Raw genomic sequence first — 12,848 nt, 5'->3', positions numbered from 1 at the left:
CCAAGAATCTCTTCTTCGTTATAGCTACTTCCAGCCTCAAGAGCGGTTTCCTGGTGTGCATTGTCAAAGTCATCTATCCAAATAGCGTCATCTTCTTTCCCATTATTCCAAGTAAAAATTACAAGTAATTTACAAGATTTTAGATACCTAATGAACACCCTTCACGAATGTCTGAGAAGTGAAAGCAGAACATGAAATAGATAGCAATGGTAGGCCAATAGAGATAGAACAGCTATGAAGATGTGGATATGATTGGTGCGGTATTAACAAAAGATCGCATTACCAAAACACAAAGTCAAGCACATTTTTGAGCTCAAATGCTAATTCTTTTCAACCAAATTCCATAATATCTAAAACTGTTATAACAACATTCACTCTATATGTCTTAGTTTTAACACGTTTACTAATTTTATTGCAGCTTTGTGTTTGAGTTAGTGGGGCACTCACACACATCTAACTAAAAACAATAGATTTTAGTTAGATACTGTGTTTGCCAGGTGAAACATATGCTTTTGCTTAAATCTAAACAGCATGGTTAATGTGGAAGGAGACGTGATTCATTAGTTAGTGCCGTTTTTATACCAGTTGTCTCTAATTGCAGTTGGGGAAGACGTGTTGTTTACTGAGGGGAGCGAGTTATCGTCCCGACGTGAAAGTGGTTAAACTTTATTTTCGACTGCGATGTACAGTACATGCAAAACTTTTTAATATCTTTTTTTATAAAGTAAAATCAGGGTACTGGGGTGTGAGTCATATGCGAGAGTGAGTAAATACGGTATTTCTGTTTTATTATAAAAAGCAACCATGCTTTTTTTTAAAATCTTTCCTTGAGACGTCGGGGGATGCACGAAATTGCTCTGGGGGGCTGCACGGGGCTGGAGGGCCGCCAGTTTGATACCCCTGCTCTATAGGGACCAACATGGTTTTGTTAAAGGTCGATCCTGCCTTAACAATTTATTAACTTTTTATAATAGAATGACATCTCAGTTGGACAAAGGAAATGGCTACACAGTGGTACTTCTGGATTTTGCTGAGGCTTTTGACAGGATACTCCATGGAATATTGTTGCGCAAATTGGAGCAGATTGGGATGGATACTAAAGGTGATATGGATAGGAGAATGTCTCAGGGAGAGATACCAGACGGTGGTGTATGGAGGAGCGGAGTCTAGGATGAGGCAGGTGACCAGTTGTGTGCCTCAGGGCTCTGTGGCACACCACAAGGTAATGGATGTCAGTTCAATGTGGAAAAGTGTAAAGTTATGCATTTTGGGATTAAAAGATTACCAGCTGTGTACTACATTGATGGAATGGTACTCCAAGAGATTGATGAGGCTAGGGACTTATGGGTGTTGGTGGATAGGGAGATGAAGTTCAGAGGGACACATTGCTAAGGTGTCCAAGATTGCACATAGGATTACTTCGTTATTGAGGAACACACTAACATCCAGAGATAAAGAGATTATTATTCCCCTTTATAAAGCTATAATAAATTTAGTTTAATCCTTTATCCAAATGTAAGCAAACAAAGTTGCACCTGAAGTATCTTCAGGACTGAGGCAACGCATTGTAAAGGTGGACCAAGCTCTCATCTCTCCTTGTCTCAGTATCTCCCATAATGCAAAGCACATCTCCAAATTCTCCAAAGCAGAAGCAATGGAGAAGTCATATTTACCTATACGAGTTACGAAAAGGTGTACCACCTTATTATTAAATTACCCTGGATTTAGAGAAAGATGTTGGAAGTTTTTTCTGACTTGTTTAGACTATAATAAGCTTGGTCCACCTTTACCACAAGTTGCCTCAGTCCTGAAGATATTTCAGGCGCAAACTTTGTTTGCTTGCACTGGATAAAGGATTAAACTAAATTTATTATAGTCTAACCAAGTGGGAAAAAACTTCCAACATCTTTCTTTAAATCCAGAGTAATTTAATAATAAGGTAGTACACCTTTTGGCAACTCATAAGTAAATATGACTTCTCCATTACTTCTGCCTTAGTATCACCATTTCTGGGTCTGGCTCCCACTGACGAGACCTCGGTAAAGGTCGAAACAGGTCTGGGTAGTGGCCCTTCCCATAATGTATAGTATTATACATGTCTGTAAGGAGATGTGCTTTGCATTATGGGAGATACTGAGACAAGGAGTGATGAGAGCTTGGTCCATCTTTACCACAAGTTGCCTCAGTTCTGAAGATACTTCAGGCACAAACTTTATTTGCTTACACTTGGATAAAGGATTAAACTAAATTTATTATAGTCTAACCAAGTGGGGGAAAAAACTTCAAATCCCCTTTATAAAGCATTGATACTTCCACATTTGGATTACTGTGCTCAGGATTCCTGGTCATCTGGATTCCTTGGAGATAAGGAGGTTGTGGATATGGTTCAGAGGAGAGTGACTAAGTTGGTGATGTAAAAAATGCTCCCTACATTGATAGATTGAGAGGTTGTGGATTGCAGAGAGAGGTTAGTTGGTAGGCAGAGAAGAGGAGATATGAAAGAAACATTTAAATTACTAAAAGGTTTTTATAAGATTGATACAGGGGAAATGTTTCAGCTGTGTGATAGTGATGGAAGAACAAGAGATCATTCCTGGAAATTAGGGAAAAGTGTGGTTAACAGGGGTGTGAGAATGAGGTTTTTTGCTGGAGAGTGGTGAATGAGTGGAATGCATTGCCTGACTCAGTTGTGAGTTCTTCGTCTGTAAATGAATTCAGGAAGAGATATGATAGATATTGTTTTGATAGTTTGGGTCTCCTGCGATGAGTCTACTGACTCCATAGAGATACCCATAATAATAATAATAATGATTTCCGGTTTTGAATCATAACAGGCCACAAGACCTAATATGTCCCTAACAGGCCACTAGGCCTAATACGTGAAGGAAGAGGATAATGATTTGGTTAATATAATAATCTTTCAAAGCAATTACTTGACACTCAGAATACCATAACTTCAGTTTTTATACAGCCTTTATCATCTTTAATCCCTTTTATAGTACTGTTTTCTATATTTTGAAGCTTTATTTTTTTTTATTTTTACAACATCTTCAGAACATTTTGGTAATCTCGTGATATTTGCTTCTATATTCTTACCAAAGTCTACCCATGGCTCTTGTTTAGCTACATTTACACATAACTTAGCTCTCTTACATTTTCTTTGTATTTTTTCAGGGCACTACTACTACTACTTCACTTGCTAGGAACTTTTCCTATGTTTTAATATGGCAAAACAAAATTATGTCCATATGACAAACAAGGCTATAGTTTCATTTATTGTGAAAATAAATGATATTAAAAGTATGCGATTACTAAAGATAATAGTTTATCTTGGCTTTATGGTTAAATTTCTTGGCTGGAATGAATGTTTTAGAAGGAGAGAAGTATGGCATGAGGGAGGACATGAAAGAATTATTAAAAGTAGCAAAAGAAAAAAAAAACAGTAACAGAGTTAAAATAGTGAGTCTGTTGCTGCAGTATGAAAAAAGTAGAGCTCAGAAGGAGGACCATAATAGCGAATAAATAACTTGATGCATGGGTAATGCAGGAGGAATAATGTGGAGCTTGTGGATGTGGGAGTGAATATGACTGGTAAAAGGACTTATAAAAGAAGGACAGTTTCTATTTGAATGGATTTCATGTTCAGAATCTGGAAAAAGTGTTGTTGAGTGAAGGAAAGTGAATGTGCAAAATCAGGGAAGCTAGAGATTTTCGGGGAGAAGCTGTTGAGTGGATATGCAGACATTAGCTAAGCACTCGAGTGGAAGAATGTGTATAAAATGCCCAAGTTAGTACCACTTGTAACAAACCTGAATGGGATAGTTAGTATAAAGCATCAGGATAGTGGTGGGCCTGAGGTAGTTTTGCACTTTATGTACACTAATGCCTGGAGCACTTAGAACAAGTAGGAGGAATTTTTGGCATTGGTTAGTTCATCCTGGCCCAAGATTATTAGCATTAGTGAGACATGGCTGACAGAAGATGATATAGTAAGTGGAATAGAATGTGAAGGTTATAGTGTGCTCAGGGAGGATAGAGAGAAAAGAATGGGTGGAAAAGTGTTATTGACGATAACAATGAACTGCGACCAACAAAAGTAGAGTAGAACTGCAGGCCAGTGAAAATAACACATCTGAGGCTATCTGGTGTGAGACAGAGGCCCAGCAGAACAAAATATACAGTTGGATGCTTCTATAGACCAGGGGATGGAAAAGATGACAGGGATAGTATGCATCAGCAAATAAGTTCAATAAGTGGAGGAGAGGTAATTATTATGGGTGATTTCAACTATGGGAACGTAGACTGGAGGGAGTAGAGAACACATGAGAGGAAGGAAATGGAATTTAAGCAATTACCAAGAAATAATTACCTGACACGGCATGCAATGGAATATAGTATGGGTTTGAGAGTACTCAATCAGGTAACTGTATCTAAGAATTTGTCTATAACCAAGATGACAATGTTGCCACCAACTGATGGGAGTGATTATATGATCTTGACTTGGAAGACAGCTAAATGAGTGGAAATCCCAGTTGGGGGGGGGGGGGGGGGGATTATATGTAGAATTACAGGGCTGGTAAGTATGACAAGCATAGGAGACTACTTGGATCAGTGCCATGGAATGCGAAACTGTATGGGCTGGATGTTGATATTGCATGGGAAGTCATAAAGGAGTGTTTGAGGTAAGTAATTCGGCAGACTGCATACATAAAGTCAGGAAAGTAAATCAAATTGGAGTTAAATGGGTGAATAATGATAATTAAACCTAATGATAATCATTGGGTTTAAGATGCAAAAAAAGAAAAAATTGTATTGTGAATTCAAGGAAAAAACGTGACCAGCAGTCACATGGGGTTGTACTAGGCACAGGCCAGAACAGTAACCAGTGTGGTAAGAAAATCAAAAGCAGAGTATGAAAGGAAATTAGCATTAGCAATGCAGTCTAAAGATTATCCCAAACAGTTCTTTCGATATGCTGCAAGTAAAAGGAAGAATACTCATGGCAGAATTATTTTAATTCTGCCATGAGTATTCTTGCAATTCTGTCAATGCCTTTGACCACATTGCTTAATCTAAGTCTCAGCTCTAAGATACTCCCAATGGAGTGGAAAGAGGGGAAAATAGTTCCATTGCATAAAGGAGACTCCAAGATTGATGTAGCAAATTACAAATCAATCAGCATATCAGAGTTGTTGTCAAGGTACTGGAGAAGTTGGTCAAGAGCAAAATACGAGGAGTGGTCTGAAGAGTTCTCTGTCATAACAATGAAAAACTAATTTATAATTTCAAAATTATTTTTAATTTTCAACATAATCTCCCTTAAGACTAATACATTTATTCCAGTGATGCTCCAATGCCATTATCCCATCCCTGTAGTGGTTCTCAGTAAGATCTGCAAAATACTCCTCTACAGCTGCAATCACCTCTTCATACAATGAAAAACGCTGACTAGCGAGGAATAATTTTAGTTTTGGGAAGAGGTAGAAGTCAGGATCCAAATCTGTGGGAATAGGGTGATGTATCAACAATTCATAGGGTAGATCCCTTAATTTTCCCATTGCCAAAACACCTTTGTGGCAAGTGCACTGTCCTGATGAAATATGATTTTTTTCTTCTGCAAACCGGGTCTTTTCTCATGAATTTTTTTTGTCTAATCTGGTTAAAAGAGAGGAATAATATTCCCCAGTTATTGTTTTAATCTTTTCAAGATAATAAGAATATGCCTTTAGCATCCCAAAACACCAATGCCATGACCTTTCCTGCTGATGGAACCGACTTTGTCTTCTTTGATGCTGAACAACCAGCTTCCGTCCATTGTTTTGACTGCTGTTTGGATTCTACTGTGTAATGGTGAATCCAAGTCTCATCCATAGTAATAAATCTATGCACAAAATCAGTTTTATTCTTGCTAAAATGCTTCAAGCAGTATTCAGATATTTTCATGCGAGTGTGTTTTTGATCTGCTGTGAGCAAGCAGAGCACCCATCTTGTGCAAAGCTTTTTCATATGCAATTCTTCTTGCAAAATATATTCCACACGTTCTTTTGAAATGCCTATAGACTCAACAATTTCACGCATTTTGACTCGCCGCTAATCTAATACCAAATCGTGCACTTGATTGATGATTTCTGGTGTTGTTACACTTGTTGGATATCCTTCACATGGATCATCTTCAAGGTTGGTACAGCCATGTTTAAACTCGGCAGCCCACTGCTTAATTGCCAAAAACGAAGGAGAAGAGTGCCCATAAACTTTAATGAACTTCGAATGAATTTCTGGCATTAAATCTTCTTTTAAAAAGAATTTTATAACTGCACGATGCTCAAATTTTATCCATTTCAAGGGATACTGACAACACTTTTCCTTCAGACAGCTGTATAAAACAAACTACTTGATAGAATGACTTGCAATTTCACATGGATGCTTATGACAGATGTACCAAGTTAAAAAAAAAAAATCTCTTGCCGATAGTGTTGCCATCTATGGTCGATGCCGAGAACCTTCAGACCACCCTCGTACAGGAATGCATAGATGGGAATGGGATACTGTATAAGGGCAACATGGTTTTGTGAAGAGTAGGTCATGCCTCAGTAACTTGCCCATGTTTTATAATACAGTGACAGCTGAGTTGGATAAATGGGTTTAGTGATACTGCTGGTAGGGGTGAGGGTCCCCCCCCCCCAAGCTGGGGGTGGGGGAAAGGACCCTCACCCCTACCAAGCACGTCCCTCAGGTGGCGGATGAGGGAAGCACAAGCAGGCAGCTCCAAATAACGAATAAGGAGCTGTGGACCAAAGGAACACTTCAGAACAATGGTCAGGAGAAGTGCTGTAGACCACTGTAAAGATGCCAGCAAGTAGAAGAAGAAAAAGCCCCCCCAGTCCTGCACAGCTCTTTGCAATCCAACCAATGTGGTGGTGAGAAATCTGCAAGAGCAGAGGATGCTAAGAGTCTCGCAGAGGAAGGTAGACCACATCTGGAAATTCGACCCTATTTATTGGTTCTTTCAACACTCAAACTCTGTCTTCCGACTCCCATATTGATTTCCTGTTTCAAGTACTGCAAAATGTAAAGTTTGATGTCCTTGCTATTTGTGAAACCTGAAGAAGCTCTGAATTAACAGCAAAATGGAACGAACAATGGCAACCAGATTTTCCTGGAAGCTTCAGATAACATTATAAGGGCTGGAGGAGTTGGCTTCATTATAAATGAAAAGCTAACTAAAAATATTATTTCTTGCACAATCCATTCTGAACAACTAGGAAGACTAAAATTAAAAATAGGAGAATCAGTAACAATAAAAATAATAGTAGCCTATGCACCCACCTCAACAGCTGAAAAAGAAGAAATTGAAAACTTCTATGAACACCTACGAGAAACATTACAGAAAAAAACAACATACACAATAGTGTGTGGGGATTTCAATGCAAAGATTGGTATCAGGATTTATTGAAGAAAAGTACATAAATACATAGGACCATGGGGGGAAAGAAATGAAGGAGGTGAACTCCTGGCATAATTTGTAGAAGTAGAAAGGCTGTACATTATGAATAGTTTTTTTAAAAAGAGAACTGGGAAAAGATGGACTTATCAATCTCCAAATGGAGAGACAAGAAATAAAATTGATTTCATTCTAACAGATTGCAAAAGATTAATAAAAAATATCGAAGTCATTGGGAAAACCTACTGAGACATTCATTCAGCCCACCGTCCAATAAGAGCCATCCTCAAAATACATAGAAAAAATGAGGAATGCATACGAGCACAGTCTAACCATAAAAAACTCAAAACAAATAAACCCATTAGAATTTAGAAAAAAATGTGGAAGAAACCGACGGGAAATTAAAAAACAACATCAACGAAGATTTCACAAACATTAATAATCAGTTAAAGAACCTTGTATGAACTTCCTCCTAAGACCTATCACCTATCAGCAAGAACGATAGAACTACTGAAGAAAAGAAGAATACTGAAAGATACAGGAAAGGACTATTTAGAATATAAAATTATCTGTAAACAACTGAAGCAGAATATCAAAGATGACTAACATATACAGAATGACAAAATTGGCAGAAGCAGCTAGGTTCCACAGTAGCCTAAAAAAAGTAGAAAAAGAAATAAATCTAAAGCAACCACTACAGTTTGCATTCATAGACAATCAAGGAAACAGACACACAGAGGTGAAATGGAAAAAATAATAAAATTGTTTTATGACAATCTTTACTCATCTAAGCAAGTAATCACAGCTCCAGTACCAGACAAAAATTTGGAAATACCATCTGTCCTACCTAAAGAAGTAAAAATGGCTATCCACCATATGAAAAATGACCGATCACCAGGAATTGATGGTATAAAATCTGATGATTTAAAAATGGGTGGAGAAGTACTCTTTAAAGCTCTAGCAGAAAGATTTACCTGATATATATACAATTAAGGAAAAGTACCTACTGAATGGAAAACATCAATGACTATAATTCTGCATTAAAAAAAAGGTAATAAAGAAGACATCAGTAACTACAGACCCTGTCTATTAGCACACACACGCACGCACACAAAATATTCGCCAGAGTCATCCTAAACAGAATACAAACCTTCATCAATGAAAATAGCTGCAAAAGAACAGGTGGGTTTCAAAAAAAGCTTTTCGACAATAGATCACATTCAAACTATTACTCAGCTAACAGAAAGATGCAGAGAACACCAGATTCACTTTGTCTTCTTGTTATAGATTTTAAAAAGGCATTTGACACTGTTGAACATAATGCAGTATTCCAAACTTTAATACAACAAGGCTTTAAAAAAAAAGCATACATCCAACTCATAAAAGATATATACAATGAAGGCACAACAAATATCACCCTTTTCGATCACCCAATTTACATTAACTTAAGTAGAGGAGAACATTAGGGCAATGTCTTATCACCTAATCTCTTCACATCTATCCTGGACAGCATCATTCGAAAAACTGACATGAAAGGTGGAAATAAACATTGATGGTGAAATGTTAAATATCCTACTATTTGCTGATGATGTAGTATTAATATCTCACTCACCCAAACTCTTAGAATCAACGCTGAATAACATAAGCCAAAACTGCCAAAAAATTGGATTGGAAATACATCCAGACAAAAACAAGATGGATGAAAAACAAATACTGTAGAGATTATACAATCACTACAGAATCCCACACCATAGAAAAAGTTGAAGATTACATCTGCCTTGGCCAGTCCATAAAAATGAATAATGACATATCAAATGAAATAGCAAGGAGAAAAATAGCTGTTTGGATAGCCTTCAACAAAATAAAATCAACAATTACCGACCAAAACACAGATATAGAAAGAAGAGTCCATCTTTTCAATAGTCACATCTTACCAACATTACCTTATGGCAGTGAAACATGGAATACAACTTTAAAAGAAGAACAAAGCTTAATAACAACTCAGCATGCAATAGAAAGAAGAATGTGCAATATAAATAAAATAGACCACGTAAGGCACACAGAAATCAGGAAGAAGTCTGGAGTCACAGATGTAATAAAAGCAATCTATAAAGAAGATGGGCAGGACATCTCGCCAGCATGAGAGACAACAGATGGACAGTGAGAGTAACAAACTAGTATCTGAGAGATACCAAAAGGAAACCTGGAAGACAAGCCTTAAGGTGGGTAAACCAATGATTAAGAAAGTCAGAAAAAAAATGGAGAAGAAAGGCCCAAGACAGGAATAGCTGGACTCTTTACGACCTGCAGTCATGGAGAAATCTCGACTAAATCACAGGTCCATCAAGGTAATCAAGGCAAGGCAAGGATACTGCTGGACTTTGCTAAAGCCTTTGACAGGATATAACAGTGAATTCTAATCAATAAATTGCTGCACATGGGGATGGATAAAGGGTTGGTGAGGTGGATAAGAAGGTGGTTGATGGAGAGAGATATCAGAGAGTAGTTTAATCAAGAGTAGAGACCAGAAGAAGGCCTGTGACAAATGGCATGCCACAGGGCTCTGTTCTTGGGCCACAACTGTTTAATTTGTACATTAATGATTTAGGAAAGGATTTGAGAGGAACTGTTTAGTTGTTTGCTGATAATGCAAAATTGGGTACAGTAATAGTTAATATGGATGGTGCTAAAATTTTGTGGGATGATTTGGAAAGACTGGTGCAGTCTGGGCAAAGGAGAATTTATGTCAGTTTAATGTGGAAAAAGTAAGGTTATGTAATTTTGGGCAAAAAGATTACCAGTTGTATACCACACTAATGGAACTGTACTCTGGAAAACTGATGAAGCCTGAGATTTGGGAGTGTTAATGGATAGAGAGTTAAAGTTCAGAGGGCACATAGCAAAAGTGGCTAAAGCAGCTCATCAGATTACTTGGTTACTGAATAATACCTTGACGAACAGAGAAAAGCATGTTATTATTCACTTTATCGAGCCTTGATAAGGTCCCGCCCCTCCCCCCCATCTTTGCTACTGCATACAGATCTGATCATCTGGGTTTCTTGGCAATGAGGAAGAGGTGGAGAGGATCCAGAAGTGAGTGACTAAGATGTTAGCAGGTCTATGGAATTAATTGAAGATTTGTGGGTTACAAAACTGGTTAACAGGAGGAAAGGGGGTAATATGATTGAGACACACACACACACACAAATTACTGAAGAGTTTTTACAAGATTAATACAGAGGAAATTTTTCAGAAATTCTGGTGGTGGTGGTGGGAGAACTATGTACCATCCTTGGAAACAGAGAAAGAGAGTACTTAGCAAGGGTGTTAGAACTAGGTTTTTTGCTTGGAGAGTGGTGAATGAGTGGAATAAGTTGGAATAAAAATTATACTTTGCAAGCCATTGTCATGCCTTGCAAAGTATAATTTTATCTTTGATAATGACAACTACACATTTAAGAACAGCAAGCATAGTGTTAAATGCTGTATATCACCAAATGCTTAATATAATTATGTAGGTAAACATCACTAAGTCACAAGATTTCTCATGAATGTAAAATTTTATCCCTAATGATATAGTTAAGAGAAACGAGTGATAATAACGTAGCCAGGTAAACTATAATGAGTTACAAGAATTTCCAAATGTTGCTCATAAAATGTATGTATTTACAGAATTCATGCAAAATTAAACTTACTTTTCATTGAATAGAAATTACATAAAAAAACAAAAATAAAACTGATAAATAAAAATAGAACTGAAGTTTTTGACACTAGTGACCTACCTGTTTTGAGATACTATTGGACACATGTTGATTGAGTATTGGCTTTAGAACATAACGATATGGCTCCAGGTCAATTAAATAGTAGTCGACATTTACTACAATTGGTGTTAACTTATCTCTTATACCATCCTAAAAAATGAATATTTATTTGCAATAAGGCACATACAAAAAAATATCAATAATATACATTTGCTATCCAGAGTTAAACTAGATATTGTTTGGACTTAAATTACTATTTAAATTTTAACTTAAATTCTTAATTAATTACATTAAGTTGTAGTACTTGTCCAAACTAGACATTATTTGGACAAGTACTACCAAATGAGAGCCGTGTGTGTGAGAGAGAGAGAGAGAGAGAGAGGGGAGAATGGGACATTCCATTATGAGCTCTTTTTACTCTAGAATGGTCTTGTATTCTAACTTAATATAATTAATTTTAATTTAAGTTATTAATTATTTACATTAAGTTGTAGTACCCATACAACAGGTTTTAGATTGAGCACTGAACAGGGAGGAAGGCAATACGTTGATTTCCAGAGCAGCCAAGACTAATTAGAGTTGATTTTTGCTTATATTATTAACTTGTTGTATAATATTCTGTGGAAAGGACACATTAGAACTAATTATTTGTAGTATTAAACCATATACACAAAGATGTTAAATAGAAACTATGTTTAAATTTGACTACCTTTGTGAAAAACTTTCATTCATCAGGAAATAGGACGAATCAATTAAAAATCTAGAAGTAATAACAGTTAACATTTCTATTGAAAAATATATGAAAATGTTTAAACAATGAATGGAAAGCAGGAATTTTCTGTTAAGCTGGATGCTGTATTGCTACTGGTAGATGCAAGTGTGTTGTGATGAATTAAGGATGACCAGACTTTATGTAAATTCAATGTTTTTTGTTTTTTTTTAATACTGTAGAGAATTCTTCATCATTTCAGTTGATTCTTTGAAAGCTGTTGAGTAAAACACAGTAATCAATGTGGAGAATTTCAGTTTGTTGGCATTCTACTGGATGGTTTATATCCATTGTATGTGCTGCCAAACCTGATTTGTGCTTTCTTTCATTCTCAACGTCCTTGAAGTATTCTGATCAGTGCATCTCAAGCGATCTGCCAGTTTGTTCTATGTAGTGTAGACCATAATTGCACCTGATCTTGTAGACACCTGGCTTTTTAGGTGGTTGATATGGGGGGTTTCAGATGACTGGAGATTTTGTCAAGTGGGTAGAAAGCAACTTTTAGGATTTTTTTTTTTTTGGGGGGGGGGAGAAATCTGGCTATTTTATTACTGCTAGTTTGTTTTCTTGGTTTATCTGTTCTTCTATTTGTTTTGGAGTTCAAGATAAAATTATTTTGAATGCTCTGTTGTAGCTATCCTTTGGAAGGAAAAAATTAAGATACTATAGCTCTTGGTTTCTTTCATCTAAGTTGGTGGAAAATCTGTAGGCTCTATCCCATAAAGAGTGAATGTTACCCATTTTTTGTGCTGGGTGGTGATGAGAAGTTGAGTGTAAATAACATCCTGCATTAGTTGGTTTAATGTAAACTAAGAAGTTAAGTGTGTTTTATTCTGATATCTCAACTATTGTATCCGAAAACAGTAAAGACCTATTT

General features: G+C 36.7%; 1 protein-coding gene across 1 annotated transcript in view; it reads right to left on the bottom strand.

Moving 5' to 3' along the window:
* The window catches only part of LOC150105451 (integrin alpha-PS2-like), a 536,973-nt gene that overhangs the window by 178,155 nt on the left and 345,970 nt on the right, over positions 1-12,848 (bottom strand). Inside the window, exon 18 of the mRNA XM_090394825.1 lies at positions 11,224-11,352. Within this exon, the coding sequence (XP_090250951.1) occupies positions 11,224-11,352 (129 nt within the window). The remainder of the gene's footprint in view (positions 1-11,223; positions 11,353-12,848) is intronic.

Source organism: Typopeltis vanoorti, chromosome 6, assembly GCF_054136105.1.
Source record: "Typopeltis vanoorti isolate ZY-2024b chromosome 6, IOZ_Tvanoo_1.0, whole genome shotgun sequence".
Classification (NCBI taxonomy): domain Eukaryota; kingdom Metazoa; phylum Arthropoda; class Arachnida; order Uropygi; family Thelyphonidae; genus Typopeltis; species Typopeltis vanoorti.
Note: the sequence above shows the minus strand (reverse complement) of the source record. Positions and strands in the feature narration are given on the sequence as shown.